This window comes from Petromyzon marinus, chromosome 6, assembly GCF_048934315.1.
Source record: "Petromyzon marinus isolate PM22_M1 ecotype Great Lakes invasive population chromosome 6, UKy_Petmar_22M1.pri1.0, whole genome shotgun sequence".
Taxonomy (NCBI): Eukaryota; Metazoa; Chordata; class Hyperoartia; order Petromyzontiformes; family Petromyzontidae; genus Petromyzon; species Petromyzon marinus.
The window spans coordinates 6,201,079-6,227,777 of NC_133672.1; the positions used below are offsets into that span (position 1 = coordinate 6,201,079).

Below are 26,699 nucleotides of genomic sequence, written 5' to 3' on the forward strand. Positions count from 1 at the left end.
GTGATCTTCGCCACAAAGTTACCTATTTATTCTAGATCTCATAAACTATCTTTATTTTACTGGATCACTTTGTCACGTTTAATTATAATAGGAATAGTAATTTATGTAAATTTGTCAATACAGTGCTGGAAGAAGTCCTCCTGGTTTTTTTGTGTTACCACTGGTGACCGGGAGAAGACCATCGGCCTTTAAGTGCCAGTACTGCGTCCAACTTCTATAGATTCAAAGATCAAACCGCAGGTCACTCTTGCAAATGATCGTAGTCCCTTCCAGTTCTCACCTTGGTGATATAAAAAAGAAAACTCGTTTCCCTGCGTGAATATCTGCACACGTAGTGGCTGGTGGCGCGGGGGTTGCATGCGTGAGAGGAGGAGTTGGGGGGGGGGGGGAAGATGCTCACCCTGCACCGCTGCTCGTGCTCCCGCAAGACGTGAGCGAAGCGCTCTTCTCGCGCCAAGAACTCCGCGCTCGTGGGGTCCAGATCATCTCCCTGTGCGGACGGAGTGCACGCGCGTGGCCATCCCGTCATTTTGAAGCGTCATCAACAGAAAACTCGCCGTCCCGAGTTCAATTACCGACGACGGATGACATTAGTGGCGGGTGGTATTTCGACTGGTGCTAAACCACGATTTAAAGCTTCCGCGACTGCAAGGATTCATCTTCTTTGGTTCTTTCGGTAAAGTCACGTAGAATGAGAATAAAATAATAAAATAAAGCAATAAAATTCTCACGACGTTTTGGCCACAACACAAAAGGCCTTCTTCAGGTGAAAGGGACATACTTGTTGGGACGACAGAGCTTCAATAACAGGTCTGTCCCTTTCACCTGAAGAAGGCCACTTGTGTTGTGGCCGAAACGTCGTGAGAATTTTTTTGTTTTATTTTATTATTTATTCTCATTCTACGTGACTTTACCAAAAGAACCAAAGAAGATGGTGCTAAACCAGTTGCGGTTAAAGTATTGTCAAAACAATCCCCATGTATGGGGGGAGGTATTCCCACAGCAGTGAGTGGACCGACAAAGGGCTCTAAATCCAACAACAACTGGAACACCACGTAGAAATCGTCTTTCCGTATAAATAATTGTGGGATGGTGTCTCTTCTCCGTTGGCAGCCCTATAGACGGTGGTGAAACTTCCACGTTTTTACGGTGGGGTCCACGCTTCCCGAATGACGACCACCGTCGAGGCACAACGTGGCGCTGTTTTTGTTGACTCTGGAGGGACTGTGAGATGAGTGGAGCCCTGACCACGACATAAACCCGCTGTACATTCCGGCTGTGACTTGAGCACTGCGACCACAGTGCCGCATGGTGACGCATGTTGTGTTACTAGGAAAGCCACGTGATGATTGGCGAGTTTTGTTGCACATGGAAGGCAACAAAAGTGCCTATAGATCAGGAATCTTGAGCAACGGGCAGTGCATTTATCCGTTAGCAGTCCTAAGCCAGTGTTGGACTTTACACATTACCATGGAAGGGTACAGAGTTTCTCCACAGGGCAACCGATAAGCGACGTTTTCTAACATCGACACCTATTTTATCGACCGTAGAACAAGGGTGAGCTAAGTGAAAAGTCGACGAGGGCCAAGTCGACTCCGGCACCGAGTTTAGGATCCAACCCGGGATTTGAACTTTCGACCTTGTGATGGCGATCCGCGAGATCTGCCTGTATCTGTATGCCGGATGACGTCACGTGGTGTTCGACAGCTCCCTAGGAGAGGGCAACCGATGGTGCGAAGCACGGCGACTCACCCCGCCGTGAAGTGCTCTGTGCAGCTGCTCCTTGAGGCTGGACACCTGCTTCTCCGAGTCGGCCAACCGCTCCGCCAGGTCGCTCAGCTCCCGCTCCAAACGGGAGTTTTCCTACGATACACAAGCGGCGCGCGGCATCAGCCACGCACATGGCAAGCAGCACGCATCGCCGCGCGCGTAGCAACGTGGCGCACACACGCAGCTCCCTCCATGCACCTAGCACGCAGCGTGCATAAAGAACGTGCCGTACACACGGTGATATAGCACACACAGCTCCCTCCATGCACATAGCACGCAGCGTGCATAAAGAACGTGCCGTACACACGGTGATATAGCACACACAGCTCCCTCCAAGCAGCTAACAGGCAGGGCAGGACAGGGTGGGTGGGTGGGTTGGGCAGCTGGGGTTAGTGGCGGCACCTTCATGGTGACCCCAAGACGGTCCCGGAGCTCGGCCTCGTCCTTGCGGAGGTTGTCGATCTCCGCCTCGAGCTTCTCGCGCTGTCGGTTCACGTGGCTCATGATCAGCTCGCGCTCCTTGTCCATCTCCATTCGCGTCGCTGCCACTTTCTCCCGGCAATCCTGCTCCAGCTCGCTGCGGGAAAAAGACAAATAAGACCCCCCCCCCACTGCCGTGTAGCCTTAACATACTATAGGGGCAAGTGCTGTTAAGCGAGCACCTATGAAGGCCGGCACGGCACACCAGGGGGCGGGTGGCCAGCATCACGCCCGAGCCGCCTCTCCCCGGTGGCGATGTTTACACACCACACCAGGTTACTCATTTGAGGCCGAGTCGACCTAGGGGAGGCCCAGGAACGGTTCAGATAATCGTCACTGGCGTTGACCGCGAGTGGGAATCGAACTCGGGTCCCCGGGTGCGTAGGGCCGCGCGTTAACCGCGACACTCCCGCTCCCCATACACGCACGCGCGCACACACGTCCGTGCGTCTGCTCAGCAAGAGGACGCGGGATTTGTGGGTGCAGGGTGAAGTAGGGGAGGAAGCCGCGTGGCTCAGGGGAGTTAATGCTGATGACAAAGCAATGCTATGGCTTTAAATACTAAATTAACCACAGGATATATCGTAATTCAACAGAAATGTGTTGAGATTTAACCATTTTTAAGGATGGCGCGGCGAGATCAGTTCCCGTGCAGGTGCCGCATTGAGGGATAGCGAGAGGTGGCGGAGGCTTTGGGAGGCATTCATCCAGCAGTGGATTAATCATGGCTGATGATACATTTTCGGGGTGGCTCCAAAAAATGCGAGGCCCTGCGCTGGATCCACCGAAAGGCACCGAGTCAATCCGGCCCTGCTGGTACGTTCCCCATCACGCAAACTCTGGTCCATCCTCGCAGCGGCTTTTGGCTCACCATCGAACAAAGACGGTCACTGCATCGCGCGCGTTCAGATGCGCTTTCAGCGGACGTCTGGAATGCTCTTCCTTCGAATATTAGGAAGCCACTGGAGCTATGCACTTTTAAATGTAGATTGAAAACTCATTTCTTCAGAACTGCTTTTTGCGTTTAGTTTACCGTCCTTCCCCAGCACCTCCAATTAGCACGGTTGGCGACATACGGTGCGCTAAAGAAGTTCAATATACATATACACAATTGATCCCAGTGGCACGGCAGGGCACCTGATGCGGCTGGAGTTGAGGCTCTCGAGTTGGTCGTGCCTCTCATCCGTCTCGCTCGCGAGCTTGGAGCAGCGGCGCTCCGTGCGCTCCAGGTCCACGCGAAGCTTCTCCTTCTCCACGGCCGCCTGTTCCGCCTGGCTCCTGCGCAAGCACACACGCGGGGGCACGCACAGGCACGCACGCGCATGCCCCCCCCTCGCCGTTACAACCTCCAGCACTATCACCCACTGTGGCTGCCAGAGTTAAGAATAGTTCATAGTTCATAGTTCCATATATTTGGTATAGCCCTGTGAGCCATTCGGCTCTGGAATCGGGTGCAACCGCAACAAACAAAAAACAAAAACACGAACAAGACAACATCTTAAAGTGACTATGTGACTGTGCAAACAGAAAATCCAGGAAAAAAAAACATCAAAATATTCCTGAAATAGCACCGTACACCAACGCTGTGTGCAAAAATCCCAGTGGGATGCAAGTCAAACAACAACAACCACAAGACAACTAAGATTTAGGCCATCAGTCTAACTACGTACTACAATAAACAAAAACATGGCCAAACCAAAAAAACTTTTCGAAATCACCAAAATAAAAGCCATAAATGCAATGTAACAGTGATCATAGGGACTGTGACCGAATTTTTAACAATAAACTACATAAATAAATTATAACACCAAACCCTACAGCCATATTTTAGGCCACTGAATAGCAGTGGCAGCTAGGGGTGGACAACTCTTCTAGAGCAGTTTTGAGTGAAGATCTCATAGGTAGTGATTCAAGTTGCAGTTTATTGGCAATAGCATTCCAGACCTTGGGGGCATCAATAGCAAAGGCCCTTCCTCCGGTTTTTGTACGGCAATAAGGAATGTGAAGCTGGTAAATGAGCGAAGACCCGAGGTCAAATTTGTTCTTTGAAACAGAGAGGAGATCCAGTAGGTAGTCTGCGGATTTTTTTGTAAGTACATCGTGAATAAATAAGATCTGGTGCACAAGCCGTCGAACATTAAGAGATGTTAAGTTTGACCCAATGTAGAGATCACAGTGGTGAGTCCTATATGGGCAGTTCAATGCAAATCTTAAGGCCAAGTGATAGATGGAATCAAGCTTCTTCAGTACAGTACTTGGGGCTGATTCATACACGATGTCACAGTAGTCAAGTAGAGGCAGTATGGTAGCTTTTATCAATTCAAAACGGAACATTGGGGGGAAGCAGTGCTTGTGTCGATACAGAAAACCAATTTTTATTTTTGTCTTTTTACCAATATAATCAATGTGATCTTCAAAATTCAGTTTTGAATCCAGGATGACCCCAAGATACTTATAGATCTTGACTTGCTCTATTTGATAATTGTTCAAGGAATGTAATTGGGGAAAAATAACTTCCTGCTTTAGTCCCGGTGAGAAGCATAGCACCTTGGTTTTAGAGGTATTCAGGACTAGTTTAAGAGAAACTAGCTGATGTTCTAGTTTGTTGAAATCACCCTGTAGCTTAGCAATCACGTCATCCGGAGAGCGGCCAGCAGTAATCAGTATCGTGTCATCTGCAAAAAAGATTTACCCTGGAATGATCCAGGTCAGTGTCCAAGTCATTGACATAAAGAGAGAACAAGAGGCGGCCGAGGATGGAACCCTGTGGAACCCCTTTTGTTATATTAACACTGTTTGACCTCCAACCATCTGTGAATGCAGTTTGGGTGCGAGAAATGAGGTAATTTTTTTAACCATTTTACTGTGTTATCGGGAAAACCGAGGCATGGATGGGTGTACAATGTGGATGGGTGTACAATGTGGATGGGTGTACAATGTGGATGGGTGTACAATGTGGATGGGTGTACAATGTGTATTCACTCTGCAGATACGAATGTCGATGAATGTACGAAGTGTGTTGCCTTTGTACATGTGGATATTTGTGAAATAATTAACGAATGTATTGAGTGTTGTGTTGGAGTGATAAGCAAGGCATGCTATGATTAAGTGCCGTGGTTATTACCCTGTATTCTGACAATTGCAGTTTTATTTATTTCGCCGATTATGATATCGTCATACTTGGATCTGAACTCACGGGGATCAGGATAAGATCCAAATCTGCTCTAGTTCCATCTCTGCTGCATTTGTATTATTCCACGTTGTCATAATCGGTAGCCTTGCAGCCTTTATTGTCAATGTCACCCCGACTGTTGAATGTTTCTATTCCTTGACTTAAAGCTTTCGTGACTGCAGGAATTCATACTCTTTGGGTCTTTCGGTGAAGCCGCGTAGATAGAAAAATAATAAAAATAACGTTTCGATGGCAACACGAGCAATCGTCTGCAGGTGAAAAAAATAGAGCAGGCCAACTGTTGAGGCAGGGGAAAAAAAATGTTATGCCTCAACATTTTTCTATCTACGTGACTTTACTGAAAGACCCAAAGAGTATAGTTTATTTTTTGATGTAAAGCTTTCGTGACTGCAGTGATTCATATTCTTGGTTCTTTCGGTAAAGTCACGTTGAATGGAAACAATAAAATCATAAAATATATATAAAATAATATAGTATAGTTTATATTCCCATTACCAACTACTACCTGGGATGAACTGGTGGCATATTGGTTAGCGTGCTGCGCAAGGAAATCGGCGAGTGATATCTGAACTGTTTTGGGTCCTACCCCTTCACCAACCCACAATGACCAGTGTGGTGAAGTATGGTCAAACAACTACCATGATCGACACGGCTTGGGGATGCCGTCATCCAGCAGCGTACTGACGTGCTGAAATGACACTTACTATTGTATTGTATGTGTTCTGTGTGTGCATATGTGGGTATGGGAAATAGTATCATAGTGGTCAGTGCACGCGACACTGCTACTAATTCAAAAGTTAACTTAAAGCATACTAGGTAAGTCATGACAGAGCCAACAGAGACTACCAAGGGGGATCAGAGCTTGGCTGAGTCCTATAGCTTCGCTGCAACATATTAGACTACCTTTGATGTAGACTTTTTGAGATATACTTCACCCTCCACCAATCCCTATACGTGCTAAGATATTGCCTTCCAAACAAACTAGAGGTGAAACACTTGCTAGGGTCGCCAGCCTGATGGGGAGTTTTAATGCAGACTGGCCAAACTGGTGAAGCCCCGAACACTCAATTCAAAATATCTAAACTCAAAGTCAATATTTTGATTTAAAGCTTTCGTGACTGCAGGGATTAATATTCTTGGTTCTTTCGGTAAAGCCATGTAGAAGGGAAACAATAAAATAATAAAAATACAAAACAATAAAATTCGCACGACGTTTCGACTGCAACACAAGCAATCATCATCAGGTGTGAAAACCACCAAATTTTCTTGCTGTGGTTTTCACACCTGATGATGATTTCTCTTTGTGTTGCAGTCGAAACGTCGTGAGAATTTTATCGTTTTAGATTTTTATTATTTTATCGTTTCCCTTCTACGTGGTGACTTTACCGAAAGAACCAAGAATATCAAAGTCAATAGTTAATTAAACTCGGCAGAGGTCAAATCAGCACTAGACGATGCCCTGTGGGTTGGGGTCAAGGTGGCAGGCAACACGCAATGAGCCTCGGAATGTCCCGCCGTCTTCCCTGAGGGACGCTCCACGATGCGACCTTTCAAAGATGGTTTCATTGCCACTCTCTGCCATCTTGAATCAAGTTTCGAAGGCTGGTGCTGCCGACGTGACGTCACAGAGCAGGTGTGGCCCCTCACCTACACTGCTCCACATCAACGTGCGTAGAACGCGAAAAGAGCCCGCGTCCCATCACTTACCTATTCCATATTACAGCGTCGTGCGCGGGTTAATTGAACTCCCTCTCTGTCCGAAACAGAAGTGAGCTCATCAAAAGGGTAAATATAACGAAGAATAGGCTAATTCAATTCAATTCTGCGCTGCCTCTGATTTATATTCAATGCTCTCGCATATTTCCATGGCCACTGTTCAGACGCTAGAGAAGCTAGTCCCACACACGTATTGCATGCATTTAATTATTTAACTCACTGTATTTTGCTGCCCCGCTCTTTCATGGTTCGCGTCGGGCTATTTCATCGTTACGGAGTAATTCTTCATTCGTGAATTCGACCATTTCTGGCTTGCGGCAAACCAATCGCAACTGCTCGTTAAAGACAAACAAAACCAACAAAAACGAAACGATGGCGGGCTTACGCCCGAGCACTCACCGTCGTCCGAAAAAATCAAACATCATGTTGGCGGTGAAGAGCAGAGATGAAGGACCGCACACGGCCGCGTGTCACCATCGCTAGCGGTCGGTCTCCATCGCAACAACGTTGCTCGTCGTTCGTTTCTAAATAACTCCCCGTTTTGTGGTTGTAGAATGGAGCCGAATGAGAAGTGGAGTGCGCGGGGTGTGTGGACGTGTGAACATAACGATCGTTGCTCGAGATGAGCAAGGGATGGTGGGGGGGGGGGGGTGGTGCAACGGGGACAGCCGGTGATTTCAAGAGTGTCACATGACCACCTCTCAACACAATTGTTGCAAAGCAGGAGCACTCAAACGTGCCAAATAGTGAAGTGCGTGTTTTGCCCGTGCCCTCCGGCATGTGCGAGCGGACGGTGAGCACGGTAACGCCGTGGGGGAAAAGTGGTGGCCAAACACCGACTGGACCTTCCCTAGGTTATTAGAGCCTAAAACGTGTGGCTCGAACAGTGAGGAGACAAATGTGGCCAGGCATATGGGGTCCTAGCCATACCCACTCATGACGCGTTCCATGGCAGCTTTGACTACTCACTTAACACTGTGCAAATGGTCGTTCAGACATACCTACTCCTGCTAAAACAAATCTTTGTCTTTGTTGTATCGGTGCCTACGTGTGCACCTGTGAATGTTTTCATGCATATTTTTGTTATTCAGGTAAGATATGGCTGCATCATCAATGGAGAAATATTTGACCCTGCAGTGTTCAGAACAGCAGCACGTATTTTAGCCTTAAGGGGCTCCCAGAGGCATATGGTATAAGTGAACATTGATAACTGTAATTTACTGATGAGTTCGAATGAGGATGACACTGGTATACAGATGTGTCTTTGTTTCACTGCTGCCTGATGAGGTGGCCACATTTTCTCAATTCTCCGGTGGCCTAAACAACAAAATGGCCACACATTCAGTTCTGTTGAGCTGGTGGTCTGGATAAGGCTGAGAAGCTATCGTACACGCAATGCGCATCTTTGCGCGTTGGGTAAGCCTACTTGTTTTTCCGACCTGCACTAACTTTCCTGCTGTTATGGGTTTTCTCGTCATATGCAAATTTTAAATTGACATATTCAGCCGTAGTGCCAAATAGTTGCACAATGTAATCTAACGGTTTAACGCAAAAGGGCCATTCCGGACAGAGTGCGAGGGTGCACGCTTAAAATGTGAGTGACCGAGCCACTTGACAATGGATATCCTTGTTGATATCCTGAAGTCCGTGACGTGTTTTCATTTGAATGTAAGCCACTCAACCACAAGCATGTGCATGTTTTTTGGGCATTATGTAATCAGACAATATGAACGAAGTGATGACTTTCCTTTGCCAGAACCTTGAATTTTTTCCCCCTTCATAAGGTAAAGCTGTCTTGTCAGCAAACACGATGCAAACATTTACAATAAGCACATCCCTTCCCCTTTGAGCATGGTTGATGAGCAGAGGGTCCCATGCCTCTTATGCAAAGTGGCGAGCTGATGAGAGTTAGCTAGACGAAGGATAGCAGGTGAGAGGTGACAAGCTTCTTTGCGCGGGGGAAGGGAGTTCTGACGCTAAGCTGTTTGAGACAAAAAACTGGAAGGTAAAATGCTTTGTCCTGCAGTGAAGCAGCTACGTAGAGTATGGACAACAGGAGCTTTATGAGAGTGCAGACTGCATTCTAGAAATCAGAGGCAGAAACAAGGCAACACACATTTTTTTGGAGCAGTGGCTGTAATAGTTGCCATAATAGAGAGACAAGGAAGTAGCCGGTCATGGATGAAACAATTAATGCCTTGTAGTGAATCAGTTGGTTTAGTATTGAGAGTCACGTGGACTGTGTCAGCTAGAATCCACAAGAGCCACGCAGTGTACCGAAATCTCCTACCCGCACGCGACAGAAATATTACCATATTGACAGCCTTAATTGTCGAGTCCTTGCTAAGTGGCTTTTAATATTATAACCACTGAGCTTCCCAAGTGGCAGTGGTTAATGAGGATCGTATGTGGTGGAACGTGCTGCCTAACCCTGCCCTCACCGCACAAGACCGGAGAGAGCCACATACATCAGAGCATTAGAGAGCTCTGCAGCTCACACGCAACCACTGTTGTCAATCAACAGATGACCGCAATGCACCACTACCAACCAATATCAACTTTATATATGAATTAAGACTTGAAGGAGATGTACTGCTGGGAAGCATGAGCATTGGCATTTTGGATTTGATCCAAATGATTTCGGACTTAGTTATGAGCGTGCTTCCATTCCTGCATGAACAAATAATACAAATGAAATTTATAACTGGACAGCCTTTGTAGACAAGTCAACAATTTAGAGGTGCTGAGCCAAGCTCAGGGCTGCTCGAAAGCCCTGACCAAACGAATGTTTAAAAATCTGTTGTGTGTCATTGCGTGGGGAGGGGTGGTGCAGTGGAGAGTGCATTTACTCTACAAACGCTTAATATCAGTGGTGAGGAGTATCTGAGTATGTAGTTGGGTCTTCCTTCGATCAGCTCAGCTTCAAATGAGCAGCTGGTTGTGATGTGTTAACATCGGCATTGGGTAGCCTGCACTGGTACTGACCACACCAGCTCGTCATGCACCACACTGGTTTTCACAGGTGCTCGCTAAGAGCACTAGCTCTAACAGTCTGTGTAGGTGATACAGGGGAAATTTGTCTCTGTGCATGTGTGTAGTGTAGCGGTTAGCGCGTTGAGCTATGAACCTGGCAACCAGAGTTTGATTCCTGCTCACGGCCAACACCAGTGACGATTATCTGAACCGGTCCTAGGCCTCCCCTAGGTCGACTCAGCCTCAAAGACAAAGGCAGCCGGGGAGTGGTGTCGGCCTTCATAGGTGCACGCTAACAGCACTTGCCCCAATAGTCTGTGAAAGGCTACATGGGGGATCTGTGTCTGTGTCGATGTGTCGTACCAGACCAAATTTTACTTTGGAGACTCTAGAAATAAAGCTGAACTCGCAGATCATAACCGTTATGTGCGTACACGCTGCCCGTACCTCTGCGTCCTCACTTCCGCCTTGTAGGCGAGCAGCGTGACCCGGGGCAGCCCGTCCCCAGAGGAGAGGATCTCCGCGTCGATGGCAGCGGTGAGGTCAGCACGGCACACGCGCTCACTGCCGCTCAACTGCAGCGCCTGTGACAGCGTGACAGTAGAAGCGTCTCTCTTGAAAAAAGTTCCGTGACATTCCACGACACGATGTTGCACTTAATGACATTGTTTTACACGAAGCATGTTACAGGACGTCTTTGTCTCCTCAGTGCTGATGGTCGAGGGAAGGCCCAACACCATGCTCAGATATTCCTCATCAACGATATTAGTCACAGCTGGAAGTCGAACTCTGATCTCCAGGTGCATAGCGCAATACTCATATCCACCGCACCCACCACACGCACCACACGCACCACACGCATGCGTGCAAGACGGCAGGTGTGCTTTCTCTTTGCAGCTCCTTCTGTGTGGAATGCACTACCCACTATACATACGTCAGAGATCAGCTCCCTCTCTATTTTCAAATCATACTTAGAAACTGTCTTGGTAGCCATTTGATTCGTTACTCCGCAGTGTTTCTCGTACCTTTTTTTCAATGCCAACGTGTTTTGGGATGCTCAGCGTACTGAGAGTAAATTTGCGCGAATGACATCATGGAAAATAAAGTGTAAAAAAATATATTCTGCCATCTCAGCCGGCTCTGCGGCCGCGCGTCTCGCCTCGAGGATCGTGTGCGGCTCCGCCACGCCGTCGGCGAGCCACGAGTCCAGGAGGCGCTCGGTGGGAACGCTGCCCGTGCCGTCGTCCAGATCCGAGAAGAGCAGCTCGTGGCCACTGGGTGCCAGCAGGGACGGCGTGGCCGTGCGTCGCCCGCCCTCCTCCTGGACAAACGCACACGCAGCCACAGTCGTGCACACCGTCGTTATCGTCAACATCGTAATCATCGATGATCAACCCCGCTGCGCTTGAGAACCCCGGGCGGCTACCTGGATTTCAATCCAGTGTTTCAGAAATCTGAGCCACCTTGGCAACCTATAAACGGTACTCATTTTATGGACTATTAAGCCCAGGATCGATACCCCACTGGGATTTGAACTGAATTCGCAGCCTTCCGAATGAGTTACTCTGCCACCACACACACACACAATGACAAACGGTGGTACACGCGGCAAGGAAACGCACCGGCTGATCAAAACGCTAAAGAACACGCCGCGTGCATTCCCGCCGAGTTAACGGCGATTCCCACTCACGCGGCGCTGACCCGCATGGTGGCGCGCGTGCGTGCTTCTCCCGTCCACACCTGGCTGTAGTGGAAGCGCTTGAGCTGTCGGAGGACGCCGGGAGGAGGGGGCGACACACTCGGCGTGTAACGTCCCAGGGACAGGTTCTGCGAGGACAGACTGGTGCGCTCATCATCCAAATCTTCCTCCTCCTCTTCCCTCTGCTCCTCTGGCTCAGCCTCCCCCTCCTCGTCCACTCCGCTCTGCTGCAGGAGCTGCAGCAGCTCCGAGCAGCTCACCGTCCCGTCGTCCGCTGGCTCCAGCTGGGCCTGCACCGCCTGCCACTGAAGCGCAGGGGGCAACACCGACGACAAAAAGAGTGCAAGAGGTGGCAGGTGATTCTACTGATCAGTGGGGCTTCAATAACTGCAGAATACATGTATCATGAAAGAAACCCTCGTGTTATTAGGCCAGATAGATATCAAATATTGCTCCTCAAGTCACGGTCGGAAGGCCACATGTTCAAATCCTTGTGAGGAGGTTGACTCAGACCATTATTTTTCATGGTTAAAGAAATGACCACACATTTGTAGAGGGAACGAGACTGAACTAGAAATGTGGAATTTAAAACCGGTGGCTTAGGGCCACCATTGGTTTACTGGAAAACTTCATCATCTTGGTCATTAACTATTTCCAAATTGTATTATTTACATTTTTGTTTCATATGGTAGTATGTATTTGGAAATTTTAAAAAAATAAATTGCAAATGACATAAGGTTATTTTTGTTTTAAAATTGCATAAAATTACACAGTTTTTATTAGTTACAGTCTTGAAGGGTCGAGTGAATGCGTGCCATTGCATTTAGCAAGATTATTCAATCAACTTAAAACCATAAAAATGCTCACCTTTCGACCACTAACATACTGGATTTCGCGAAGTTAGAACTGTCAAAGTGGCACTCATCGCTGCACGAGAGTCACCGCCATGCGACACTCATATCTACGTGACCTCCGATTAGCACGGTTGGCTACGTCCTGTTCGAAAGAAGTTAAACCGTACATATGTAGAGAGTCCACCAGATGAAGATCGAGACTCGATACTTTTCTTTATTCCACGCGAGCTCACCGCCGCACGCGTCCACCCCACTCCGATTCCCTCCAAGAAGCGCCTCGATCGCCCCGCCTCTCCCGGTGACGTCACCTCTCTCTCTCTCTCTCCCTTTCCTCGTGACGTCATCCTTACAGCGTACCCTTGGATCACGCGAGTATTCCCACCCTCGGATCACGTAAGCATGAGCGCTACACGTACATACACAGCTGACGCTCATCATAAAGCGACACTCGTCTCCGTTCCACGCCCCGTACCTCGTGCTGCAGGTGGAGCTGCGTGCACACGGCGGCGGCCTCCTGCGGGTCGAGCCGCGCTCCGGGCTCCAGGCCCAGGTCGGCGAGCAGCCGCTCCTCCATGGAGCCCAGCGCGTCCGGCGGGTCCGCATCGAGCACGCCGCTGCTGCTCAGGAAAGACGACGAGTGCCACGGGTTCTGGCCTGTGCGGCGGCACGTCGGCGGGCGGTTAGCGAAGGGGGACAGTCGAGGTGGGGCTGCGCGGGCTGGGTTGGAGTCGTTGTTGGCGATTTAACACTTTCCCGTTCCGATGACGTATGTAGGGGCACGTGATCAGTTTTTTTTTTAATTCCGATTCCGTTCCGATGACGTATGTGGACGGAACCGGAAGGAAAAATAAAATAACTTTGTCAGTACCGAGGCTTCCCCACAAGGCCATGCGGCTTGGGCATGTCGCACAGTTTGGCGCCTGCTATAATAGAGTGCGTTCGTGTCGCTAAAGTTCTCTGCGGTGAGTGCAATGTCCTTAAAAACAATGGGGCTATGCGTCTCTAAATAAAATTAACAGTTAACCGCTTGCAACCACCCGGAAGCTTGCAGTCATCTCTGAACGAGAAAGGGTTAAGTCGAGGGATTGGACAGACAGGGTATGCCGATAGTAAAGGTGCAGCCCTACAATCGCTTGTTCTCCCCATTGCCGGCAGAAGGACCACAGAGTATTTGGCCTACCCTTCGACACTGGCCAGACGTCTTGGAAAGAAGTGGGAGTACCCCACCACACGCAACTGAGGTGTACCCACTGATGCTGACAGAGGTACAAAAGGGTGGTGGATTTCAGAAACCTGCCCGTTGTTTGAAATACCATGCCAGGAGATGGAATCCAACGTACGACCTCTGGATTTTTTTTAAAGGTCACTGTGCAAACCATTACACCGCGGCCACTCCCCTCAATCAAAATGTTGTATAAAAACGTATATAAGTTTAAGTCCGTTCAAGGGTGGGATGGTAATTAACCCTGAGCTGATGTGATACATTCCACATTTCTGTGGAAGGGGCCAGTCTCCCTATGAGAAGAGGGTCACTGAATGCGAGCGGCAAAGTGCTAGTTATTGTGTGAACTGCAGAGGTTTCATTGATTTGAACCCTGAATGGGATGTGAACTTATGTGGAGAGCTCTCGAGACAGAGCACCACCTGGCTGTATTCAAACCTGCACACGTGCACTTCTTTAACATCTTCTAACTTCAGTTAATTTATTCTAGGGAATGTCACCACCCTATCGTGTGCTACTATTTATTATAAACGTACATTATATCAGATGGAGAATCAGATTTGTTTAATCCTGACATTCTTTAAGGAATGGTTTGCATTTTAAAATAAACAATCGAAAAATCAAGGTTGATGTTTCTCTTCGCTCAGACTAGCATCGAGGCTGCACTTATCTGCCACGGCTGTCCTTGAAAATCAGGGGCTCGTCTTTCTGCAGAACAAGTCACTCTCGACTTCCCGCTAAGAACTATAAATCACACGCGGCGTGCACTATCATTACAGAACTATTCAGTGAATGAGGTGATGGAATGAATTTACGCCGTGTGTTTTACAAGCGCACTACGGTGCTAAATTATCACCGGCGCAAAAACAAACTCAAAATTCCCATTGCGCTCACCTTCGGCTTCAAAGGTGTCCTCGCTCGGCCCAAAGACGCCTCCCTCATACACATCCTGAGGCCAAAAAAACAACACATTCTTCACGAGGCTGCCTTGTGACCCTGTTGCATATTTATATACACATAGTGGTATAGAGGGGGGGGGGGCAGTGGGTGGCGCATCGCGATATTAACCTGGGCGAGCCTCAGTACGATTCCCGGCCATGGCAAGCATCGGTGGCAAGTGATTCCACCCCCCCCCCCACCGCCCGCTACCTTCATCAACCTGCACTGGCCAGCATGGTGAAGTATGGTCAAATAAACCCCCCGTGACCAACACAGCATGCGGAGGCCTTAATCGAGCAGTGGAACTGCCAAAATAGACTGTATATTGCCTTTACATTTCTATTTAGACAGTATTCTTAAGTCACCGGCTGGTTAGCACTGCGGGTGAGTACATTCACATCCCGATCAGAAGGCCAGGAGCTCAGAAAATCCCTGCAGGTGAATAAAATAGTGCCGCATTGTTGACAATCAACAGAAGTCATCCCGTGGAGGGTTCTGGACCACTCGACAAATATTCCGATTCCTATCCGACTGGGCTGCCAAACGGCCCATAATATAACACAGAAGATGCGCGTCGAGACCAGAAGGTGGCACCGCAGTGCACTTAGAAAGTGCCCCAGGGCTAAACGTGTATCATAGAAACCAAAGGTAAATGTTTTTTCAGTGGCAAATTTTTGCACGGTTTTTTCTTGGTTAAAAAATGTTGGAGAGAAAAAGAAACCTCAGACGTTTCATGCAAAGACAAAATGATCCAGGTAAGTGGGGGCTACATCTCACTGCTAATGAGGCTCAATAAAGTCGAAATCAGTCCAGGATTTATCTGACTTAAACGACAGCCTCTGGAATACATTGATCCAGTAAGGTTCACTGATCATTAGATACAATCATTACATCTGTCGGGGAAGCACCATCATTTGTATTAAGTGAGGATAATGGGCGGAGTTACCGATCAAACTGCTGTTATATTTAGCGTTATAATTAACTACCCAGGACTTGTATGGTGGTCGCTTTTTACATTAAAAAAAAAATCACTACCAATGTGGGGTTCAAGTCGGTGTGTCTCCATAGCCAAACTAGAAATGGGATGATTGTTCACCTCTTTTGGAAGCTCCGAACCCGTGGTGGAAATCTCACATTCCCATAGTGGGGGAAGGGATAGGATGACAAGAGCTGACACCTTGTGGGACTCCATTTTAATGAGACTCAACAGAAATAGGATGTTGCCGTATCAACCCTCGGGCTGGGATTCAACTCACAACCTCTCCACTGCTAAGGCAAGTGCTCTAACCACAGTGCCCCCCCCCCCCCGCCCAGATGACGCTGGCAGTGAAACAAGTAAACAAACTTTCCTGCTCTTCACCAGACTACTAAGAAGTCAAAATGTAAAAGGTCTCCTTTTGCCAGGAGCGACAGTCATTTAATTAAGGCTGTGAAACGGCCCAAAGCAAACACCGTCAATCTGCCGCGAAATGCGTGGATGGTGGATCAACAAGGTCCACTTCCCGCAAGCCCCTTTGATTAGCAAGTCCCGGCTTGCTACCACTGTGTACACAGTCTCCAGGCAGCTTCCCGGCCGTGATAAGCAGCAGCGGTGTGCCGACATGCAAACACAGTGTCCATGGCAGCGATGCACACAGCTTGCGCGGGGCTGGGCGGAAACCGGGCCGATCAAAAGGCCGAGGCTGGTCTGGAAGAGTAAAACCTTTATTAAAACGAACGCTTCATGGTCGCACGGCTCAAGAGTGAAAAGTATTTCCCACGGGGGCCCTGGGGAAATGATGCGTGCGGTGCTGGCCAGAGCAATCGCGTGGTTTTGGTGATCAATACGTATAAAACCATTGCTTAAAACGACTGCGTGTATTGTATGCATAATGTCGTGAGGACAAGTTGTTTCATTTTTGCACAAAATATGAAGCGCATTGCAGGTCCCCAGGAAGGATAATGGTCCCATGGCAAATTAGTGAGCCAGGATTGTGTACAACTGGGTTTGATTCCTGGGTACCTATTCAACGAAACAACAGGTACAGAACTCTGGTGTAATTCAGTCAAACTATACATTTCTGAAGAAAATTAATTTGGTCAAGACCAGCTTAGAGCACTTATTCGTAGAATAGGTATAGGTTAATATGTTGGGTAAGACATACCCTTGAAAGACATATGGCTAAGACTCGTGATGTTGTTCTTGCATCAATCCAAAGACAGACAACTTTCCTTTCTTTAAACGATCGGAATAAATGAAAATCATTACTGTGGGTGGCAAAACATTAAAGTAGGTGATCGCTCCCATCTGTTGGTGGTCCTGCGCCACTCACGGGAATTCCACATTCTGATGATGGGAGCCAGCCAGCCCACGGGATAACCACAGTAGCCGTCGTCCACAAACTGAGATTTTAACTCGCTACTTGCCAACTGTGTTGAGCACTCTAACCACAGTGCCTACAAGCCCCAAAGGTAATACGATCAATAATCGTTTTCATTGGAACTGTGTAAACGTGGAATGTACCAAAGCAAGGCGCAGTTTAGCCACACACTTTTCTTCGCGACTGTTCGCGGCAAGCTCCGTGTAGGCAACGTAGTGGCACAACGTACCGGCCGGCCGTTGTGCAAGATTGGCGAGAAGGGATCGCCGGTGGGATCGCTCCCTCCACTGCTGCCATCCACCTCTTCGCCATTGTCCGCCGACCCTCCGTCCCCGTGACCCAGGGAGGCTCCGTCCCCATTCCACTGCTCGGACAGCGAATTCTCTGGCCGGGAGCGCCGGCCATAGCGTTTCCCCCCCCGCACCAGCTTGGGCTCCACCTCACTGCGCTCCTCTGCCTCGTCCTGGTCGGTGCGCAGGGAAGAGACTCCGCTCTCGTCCACCTGGTCCGCTGTGAGGCCATCGTCCTGCGAAGGCGATGTCGCGTCGAGCTGTCCGTCTGGTAGGAAACGATGGAAGGGCAAGGTTGTTATCGATTTGCGTAACAGCTCGCAGGTGGCTGCCTTTAAAAGGGATCGCCGACGATGCTTGTTCGAGCTTAGGGACATGCCTTGCGATGATGCTTCGCTTGATTGTTTTCTTAAACGAAGTTAACGGTTCAAAGTGCCGAGGTTAAGCGCCGAGAGCACCACTGAAAATTGTGCATCATAAGTAAACATGATGGATAAACAAAAAAATTGGCTGTAACGAGTTATCAACTCCACTGCCATATTATGGCACTTTGTACATTTCAAGGATTTTCATGACGCTGTACCAGGTATGGGTCTGTCAGTGTGAACTGACAGAGCGGATCACTTTCATGTAATTAAGACCTTATGCAATCAAAGTCACAAATAAAAGACACATTTACTCTGGTATTTATGGCGGCCAAAGGCGATGAATCAAGGAGTACTTGGCACGGCACATTCCGCAAGCGATGGCATTTGCAGTTTATAGCCCGACAAGTCAATAAAACCCATTGGACCAGATGACGAGGGCGCCCGAGTACAACGAGGTCAAAGTCGGTCGGGGCAACGAACATGACAACACTTAGACACACCCGGCCACTTTACGGCAGTACATTCGGGCGATAAACACACCACAAACAAGGTAAGGTCACCCGGGGTTTTCTTGAGATTGTTGAGATTGCGAGCCGCCCGGTGGCGAGATGTTATTTCCCTCACCTGGTGTGCAGGAGGTTCATGGGTTCGATCCCGACCCTGACGCGCGTATATTTGGAATTTTGATGTCTCTCTCACCGTGGTCATGTGTATTTTTCTCCAGGTCCTCCGGTTTTTACCTCCACATTTAGAAACATGTGTTTAGAGTATTTGGCTGCTATAAATTTCCACATGATAAGCCATTTCGTTGAGCTATTATTTGTGGACAGGTCGTTTTTGAAAAATAGCTAATAGCTGTAGGCTTAACCCTCGTAAATAAAATAGTATAGTTTGTTAATAGTTTACATTATCAGGCTTATCCAATGGCAATATTGTTTTTTTCTGTGTGGAAATGTATTAAATAATAAAATAGTGTTATTTCTTTTATAAAGTCACAAACTCTTTCAGGGAGAACACTTGCCAATTATGGTTACAGAGGCAAGTTTAAATTACTTTGTTGTCATTTTGAATTATACAGAGATGTGGTGGCACTGTTCTTCCAGCTCTTAACTCATAATCAGAAGATTGCAAATTTAAATCCTAGATGGGGGTCAACTCAGCCCTATCATCCGTTAGGAGTCGACAACATGAAGACCACTTTGTAGGAAATCAATGTGATGGTCCTATGGAGAAGCTGGCCTGCCAAAGAAATGTGGAATTTACACCACTTGCTGACTGAGGACCCACAGCAGAAGCACCCCAGTGCTAATTTGAGCAAGGTGACACTTCACGTTTTTATGACAACATATATTTTTACCGTTTATAATTTTTTCCCAATTTTACTCCCAGTGTGTTATCTGGTATCTTGCCACGAGACGAAGTATACGTTCAAATCTCTTGCAGAGCAGTGCAGCACTTCGTGTTAGAGAATGGCCGAGGTAAGCGGATATCGTAGAGCTACCTCTGAGATCCCTTCAAATGACCCATGGTCAGCACAGTAAAGGACAACACTTTCTACATACGAGAATGACGTTTGTCGTGCGAGTCAAAATTTTATTTTTCATTCTCACTGCTGGAATTTAGCCGAATGAAGTGCAAAAACAAATTTCGTGTGATGCTTTTTTTTTGCGCAGTCATTCACGGCTGGCCTTCAGCTGCCAACTTGCTATGCTTGAGAACCCTCGTGCTACACTTTAGTTTAATCGCTGGAGACTGCCTGGATTTAAAACTCAGGTTCTCAGCATTGCCAGCTCAGCACTGACGTGTGAGCAACACGGAGCGATTTGACAAAAAAATGAATTTCAAATATAATCTTTCAACGATCACCTCTTCATTTTCCACCGCAATAATTCACACTCACCTCACCAATTCGCCTTTCCGCTCCTGCTCCCCCACTCTCGAGGAACCAGCGAGGCGATCGTCACCAACAGCAACAGGGCGCAAGAGAGCGGTGGCTCAGTGGCTCACAGGGATGATGCTTTTGCAAGGGTGCTAACGCAGCACTTTGTATTCTCACCAGCGTCAGGCTCAGTGCGAACACAAATCACCTTCGCCTTCTTGTGGTCAAACGGCACTCATGTGCAACGAATGTTGTGGTCTCAGCCCCGATCACAAGTGCCAGACAAAATAAACCGTCCAAAAATAAACATGGGGACAATCGTCGGTCGTACTGCACTTTTGGGTCAAAACATAATAACAACAATAATAAAATAATAGTTATGTATCCAAGAATGCCTCAATGTGTCTCAAGATGTGTTTCATGAGGGTCCTGGATTTAAGGTTCCACCGCGGTGGTGCTGATAGCCTTCGGATGTGTTTTCAGGTTGTACCGTGAATTGTTCAACACGATGTCCAACGTTTCACTCCAAATGCTGACGGCGGCTCACAAAAACACATCGGAGACCTGAATTAGGAAGTTTGCCCTATTCCTCTTCAAGGAGTGTTTCATCTGGAAGAAAACCAAAGTGCCTGGGGAAAAAAAACCATAGATAAAGAGGGGCTGACACTACAAGGTCCTCACAGATAGGTCCATGAACCCATTTGCTTACAGTGATGTTAAGGCCACTTTACAGCTCAGTGGGTTTAGTATATTTTTCAATTTACATGATCCATTTAACCCTTGTGTCTGAAGGACACATTAAACAACGGTGGCGAGTGATATCTGAGCAGGTTCTGGGCTCTCCCCCCCCCCCCCCCTTAATTGCTTCACCAAGCTGCACTGACCAGCGTGGTGAAGTATAATCAAACCACGATGATTACAATACAGATGCGGATTGAAAAAAGGGCTAAAAATCATGACTATTAATACCATATGAGACAACCGTAAAATAAGCCCAAAAAATAATATGAATGCATGCATGCCAAAAGTTTACTGTGCCAAAAAAATGTACGTCAATGAGGAATGGAATTTCAGAAATCAAAACACTGGCTTGATGTTCCAATTTCAGCAAGCCTTCATCTCTACCATATATACGCTCCATCTGGACTTTGTCAAATGAATCATCAGTGCAAATAAAGCCTTTCATTTAACCAGCCCTTTTTATGAAAATAGATCATACGTTATAATAGGTTTCCCCCCCTTTTTTTCTGGAAACAACTGAAACCTTTTACAAGCAATCATGTTTACATTAACCACAATACCTGTGGTCAGAATGCAAACAAAAAACACTGATAATGTATGCATTGTCCTTGAAATTGATTGGTCCACACCAGACAATCAATGCAAGGACATTGCATACATCATCAGTGTCTTTTTTGTTTGCATTCTGACCACAGGTATTGTGGTTAATGTAAGCATGATTCCTTGTAAAAAGGTTTCAGTTTTGTTGCCAGAAAAAAGGGGAAAAAACCTATTATTATATTTTGGTACTGGCAAAGGAGGCCTCATGATGTAGATAGATCATACATTGCTATATATTCACTAATATCGAATAGAATCCACCTTTTTGCCTATATGCATATAGTGAATTAAAAACAGCCTTAAGGTTTCAGTCCTTCAAGTCTGAGCAGAATCTCAGCTTACAGTCTCTGTCATTACATTTTACGTCCGATGGTAGCATATAGTCGGAGATCACAATGGTTCACTCACTATCTAGCCAAGTTGTAAGGTGTCAATGGTACATTTCTTATAACACGAAGGAAACCCAGTGATTTCTGCTGTGCTCAAAAGTTAACGTTAAAGACTCGGTGACGGAATGTATAAGGGGTGTGTACCAGGTGTACGAATCCGCATCGTCACGTCTGAAAACAGGTGTATCGCCGTAAACAAAAACAAAACCTGTCTGTTCAAAATGACGGAAAAGGTATTTCTGTAAAAAAAACACTCAACGAACATCAATGGGCTCCCATGGTGGTCGAAAAATCTGTTGGACAAGGCCTCGGAGAGCATATTACTGACTCCATTCTTAAACGCCACTGATAGAAATGCACTCGTATACCTGACACCGTTACGGCAACAATCGGAGGGCATGCTGGCCGTGAACTCGCACGCAGTGGCGTGCGCACAAAACAATAGCACGCGTGGGTGTGTTGTCATCATACAAGCGTGTTGCTCAAGTACGTGTATGCCCTGGTGGTGGTAATAGCGACAGGGGATCGCCCTATTAAGGGCAACAGGTCGAGCCAGTTTGTGCGCGGTCCACAATTCAATTCGCAACTGCAGTGCAGCATCACCGTGATATGGCTGCACTGACCGTGGTTATTGGCAATTTCGTTTTTTTTTCTAAACAGTGTGATAGACGTACGTCCAACTACTAAGGGGGAAGGTGGTACGAACAATAAAGCCGGCTGCAAGTGTAGCCAATTGTTAGAGAACAAATACAGGGCGCTTATCACCAAGGCTGTTGGGTCTATTGTTGTACCACTGACCTATGCAACGACACTTTGGACCATATAATTGGCTTGCCTTGTCTTGGGATAGCGTTCTATATGAACCAATTAGAGATAAAAATACAGGACGTACGTAAAATTATCATCTATTTTCATGGAGCAACATTTTGAGATTGCTAAAACTATTCGCATACAGTTGCACACGTCTGGTGGTATGAAGATTTGATGACACGAGTTTCATCCCTGAAAACCTCCCCATGTGCACGACGGCGTTGGCGACACACATTGCGTGGGAAATCTCACATTAACACACTGCCTGAAAGAGAACAACATTGAACAAAAAATTGGTGGCATCACGCCCGATAGCCCCTCTTTCACAGCGTGTGGTGTCGATGTTTGAGATAGTCCCAGATGTTCGCCAACATCTCTGTTGTGAGCATCTCCATCGGTTGAACTGCACATTCCAAACTGCTAATAATAATAATACATGAGAATAGGTTTTCCCTTTTTTCTGGCAACAAAACAGGTGTTTAAGATGTTAAAACACCAAACTGAAACCTTTTACAAGGAATCATGTCTGCATTAACCACAATACTTGTGGTCAGAATGCAAACAAAAAAAAACTCTGCTAATATATGCGGCATTGTCCTCACCCCGAGCTCTCATTCCTCTGATAGTGGCATTGTCTTTGGGCTGTGTACGCCTTTTGGCGTCCTCTGGTCTAACACCGTTTTGAGACTAGGCTCAAAAGAATGCTGTCTCTGGTGTGGACCAATCAGTTTCAAAGACAATGCAAATATTTTGATTTAAAGCTTTCGTGACTGCAGGGATTCATATTCTTGGTTCTTTCGGTAAAGTTAAAAATAACCGCCACTTTTTTCAAATTTTCTTGTTGCTGTTTTTACACCTGATGATGATTGCTTGTGTTGCAGTCGAAACGTAGTGAGAATTTTATTGTTTTATATTTTTATTATTTAATTGTTTCCCTTCTACGTGACTTTACCGAAAGAACCAAGAACATGAATGCATATATTATCAGAGTACGTTTTTGTTTGCATTCTGACCACAAGTATTGTGGTTAATGCAGACATGATTCCTTGCAAAAGGTTTCAGTTTTGGTGCTTTAACATCTCAACACTTGTTTTGTTGCCAGAAAAAAAGGGGAAAACCAATTCTCACACACCCTGTATATTCCCAGCTCACCGAAAAAAAGACTGCACCCCCCACAACATGCCCATATGCTTATGCCATCCGCAAGTGACATCACGACAGCGAGGGAAGTCGCACCGCTGTCGTCACTCGGTGCTCCGTTGGGATTCTCCAAGACGCTGAATTTTTTGAGGTGATGATTGGAGTGAATTTCCCATCTGATTCAGTGAGACTTCATTAGAGATTTTTTTTTTGGGGGGTTAGATCACGTAAACATAAATGTGTCGGTAAACCCGCCGCCGCCGCCGCCACCACGTGACTTTACCTGAGGTTGATTCTCATCAACTGATGACATCAACAGTGAGTAATATCTTAATGGGGCCGTCCATAAATGACGTCACGCGATTTTTGACGATTTTCGACCCCCACCCCCCCTCGTCACACGGCGTCACAAAAAGTCAGACCCCTCCTCAAATATGACGTCACAAAGCTCTGCCCCCCCCCCCAAATAAAACATGCTTCAAATCGCTTTAAACTATTGTCATTATAGTGCGTATTTAATGCGGCGCTGCACTCTGATGTTGTAGGAGAAAACATTTATTAAAAAGTATATTTAATTAAGTAGAACGTGTTGTCTATATTTATTTAAAGTTGCGCATTTTGACGTGACGTCACATTTCTCAAACCCCCCCCTCCCCTCGTCACAAATTTCTGACCCCACCCCCTAGGTGCGTGACGTCATTTATGGACGGCCCCTATACCCACAGTTGGGGAAGTACAGTCAAACAACCCCTATCACTGGCATACCATGGCGGGGCCTTCGTCCAGCAGTGGATATGCGATATTGGAATTGTGAATTATCTCTACATAATCTGCAATGTATACCAGTCATTACTACACCTGGTAACTATTTTACCCAGATATTGAAACAGTTATAACGAATCGAAGTGCAGAAAAAGTGGGTGAAAAAGCCAATTGGATTAAATTTAAATCGTGTACTGTATTTTCTAATAATATATACACACACATATATTATTGTTAGCACTGTATTTTAATCATCCGGGCTTATAGCAGACGCCCCAAATTCAAATCGAGGCTAAATTCTGAGGTCGTCTCATCTACCTCTGCATTTTAAATATAAATAAATGTTCATTCTCACCCATTCTGTAATGCACTTTCTTACCTGACCCTCCCAATTATTTTACACACACCCCCATTCCCTTATCACAACACCTCTTCTCCCAAGGTCTCATGATCTACAAAAGGACCCTCCTTGTATACAGCAGACACAGCCACATTTGGAACCAAATTACAACGCTATGTGGTCTTGCACAGCGATGGCGGTTACATTGGTCCGTGTCATTTCTGGCTTAACTCCACGCTGCTCAAAGAATCGTGAGCCACAGCCGCAGTTTGTAACCGATTACAACACCATTACGGAGACACAACCAGTCATCAAAATATCCACAAGCCACAAATTAATCAATCTTCTTCATTAATGTAGAAGACCGCCACAAATTGTTGGCTTTAACATCTGTAAGACATTTTATGCTTTAATCTGGCCTCAAAAGAGAAATGTTGCCAAGTCAAACATAAATTATTATAACTGTATACTGTCATTATCAATTGACACAGCCAAACAAGTATAACTGTGGCACAGCTGTTATTACAAAATGCTTCAAATTCAGTCAACCTAAGTTCGATTCCTGCCAGAGCTAACATCAGTGGTGATATTTTAATGGATCCCAGGCCCCTACCATTCATCAAACCAAAATTAACCAGTGTGGTGAAGTACGGTCAAACAATCCTCATGACCGGCACAGCAAGGGGGCGACCTTCATCCAGTCGTGGAATGACAAATGGCTTCAGATAAACATCTAATAGTGTGCTGGTCGGTCATTGGTGTGGAAGGTTGCAAGTTCAGATCCCGGTTGAGAGTTGACTCAGGCCATTATCCCTCTGGGTTCATAAAAAGTACTACTTTATGGTAAGTCAATATAAGGCCGATGGAGAAACTGGCCCTGTAATCTGAATGTGAAATCCCTGCCAGCCTACTGGAAAATTTCTCATATTCTCTCTTTCAATAGAGACGTACTGTCTCAGTGCAATCTCACCTGTCGCTAAAAGCACATCTTTATAAAGATTATTACCGGCAATATTCACTCAGTTTTTTCCTCTTTTTCTTGTTTTTATTATACGCTTGTTACCTAGAAAAGCCTCATCCGAGCCTGACGACTCTTTGTGTATCCCTCCAATAACTGGTACACACGCAGACGCACCAAGTATCTTCCTGCTCAAAGAGGCGATGGCCAGTAGGCATAACAAACAGAGGCTGTGAGTCAGTGTTGGAAGTTCCACATTACTATGGTAGGTGGTTATTCAGGCACGGCAATATTATTGTTGACTTGCCAAAAAATTGGTGTGCTTTCTATTGGTTACTTTATTGATCATATGATTTGGCAAAGCACCAATTGTGAGTTGATCGTGCTGCCACAGCATCACTGATCTGGTTATAATTTAGTTATTTTTATTCAAATTATATTAATATACCGTACACAAACATGTATTAATGCCTACTAATTAATGGAATGACATTCATGGGCCAGAGTGCACCGATGTGGAAAGCGTGACGGTGCAGATTTTATGGCCTTTCATGCATTACCCGCCGCCTCCCTGCTGCGTATCACATATACCGATCAGAGTATTAAGATGCGCAAGGCAACTTTACCTGGCAGCGTTACCGGCTCCCCCGCAGAGTCATCTCTTCCTCGCTCCGCGCTGACTTGCGTAATTGGATCGCTCCTTAGCTCCGTGTCCCCAAACACGAGAGCCACGTCCCCTCCCTCCATCCATTCTCCCACCAACTTCAGAAATGCCTTATGCATGGCGAATAAGCACGCCGTATATTTATACCGGCAGTAACAGCGTGCACATCGCCGAATGGATTGAAAAAAAAAAGTTTAAAAAAAAAGCGCACTCTGTATTGCTTTTATGACTCGTTACTGGCGTGACAGCGGAGAATTTAAACGCACCCGAACAAAAAAGGGACGAAACAAAAGCCCACATGCCGCTACCGCAGCGGCGGCGGCAGCAGTAGCAGCAGTAGCAGCAGCACCTGCGCGCGGAACACGAGAGCCGTGTTGTGGAGGTGTCAGTTACGGGGCGGCGTTGGAAATGCACGAAGGTACGGCGTGACGTGGGGGATGCTCCGTGCCGCGGGCGAGCGTGGCCGCTCCCCGCCGCCGACGCTCGGAGATTTTAGTGGCGGTCTCCAGGGCCACGGGCGCAGCCGCCGCAGATCAGAAAGAAAATTGTTTT

The 26,699-nt window shown here is 46.9% G+C and overlaps 1 protein-coding gene and 1 long non-coding RNA gene across 6 annotated transcripts in view; one reads left to right on the forward strand and one right to left on the reverse strand.

Moving 5' to 3' along the window:
* Nucleotides 1–14,531, forward strand: part of LOC116939630 (uncharacterized) — a 35,556-nt gene extending 21,025 nt beyond the window's left edge. For both annotated transcript variants that reach the window (XR_012939621.1, XR_012939622.1), the window contains exons 6-9: nucleotides 10,607–10,669; nucleotides 10,842–10,932; nucleotides 11,267–12,187; nucleotides 13,170–14,531. This is a non-coding gene — a long non-coding RNA (uncharacterized LOC116939630). The remainder of the gene's footprint in view (nucleotides 1–10,606; nucleotides 10,670–10,841; nucleotides 10,933–11,266; nucleotides 12,188–13,169) is intronic.
* LOC116939628 (uncharacterized) overlaps nucleotides 1–26,699 on the reverse strand; it is a 91,297-nt gene that overhangs the window by 32,537 nt on the left and 32,061 nt on the right. For 3 of the 4 annotated variants that reach the window (XM_076062964.1, XM_076062963.1, XM_076062967.1), the window contains 10 exons: nucleotides 17,436–17,764; nucleotides 14,802–14,856; nucleotides 13,158–13,339; nucleotides 11,873–12,136; nucleotides 11,292–11,453; nucleotides 10,580–10,716; nucleotides 3,388–3,528; nucleotides 2,173–2,347; nucleotides 1,753–1,863; nucleotides 401–490 (listed from right to left, as the gene is read on the reverse strand). In XM_076062964.1, the coding sequence (XP_075919079.1) occupies nucleotides 401–490; nucleotides 1,753–1,863; nucleotides 2,173–2,347; nucleotides 3,388–3,528; nucleotides 10,580–10,716; nucleotides 11,292–11,453; nucleotides 11,873–12,136; nucleotides 13,158–13,339; nucleotides 14,802–14,856; nucleotides 17,436–17,764 (1,646 nt within the window). Of the gene's footprint in view, nucleotides 1–400; nucleotides 491–1,752; nucleotides 1,864–2,172; nucleotides 2,348–3,387; nucleotides 3,529–10,579; nucleotides 10,717–11,291; nucleotides 11,454–11,872; nucleotides 12,137–13,157; nucleotides 13,340–14,801; nucleotides 14,857–17,435; nucleotides 17,765–26,109; nucleotides 26,654–26,699 lie in introns of those variants that run through there. The other variant, XM_076062965.1, reaches the window with a different exon arrangement.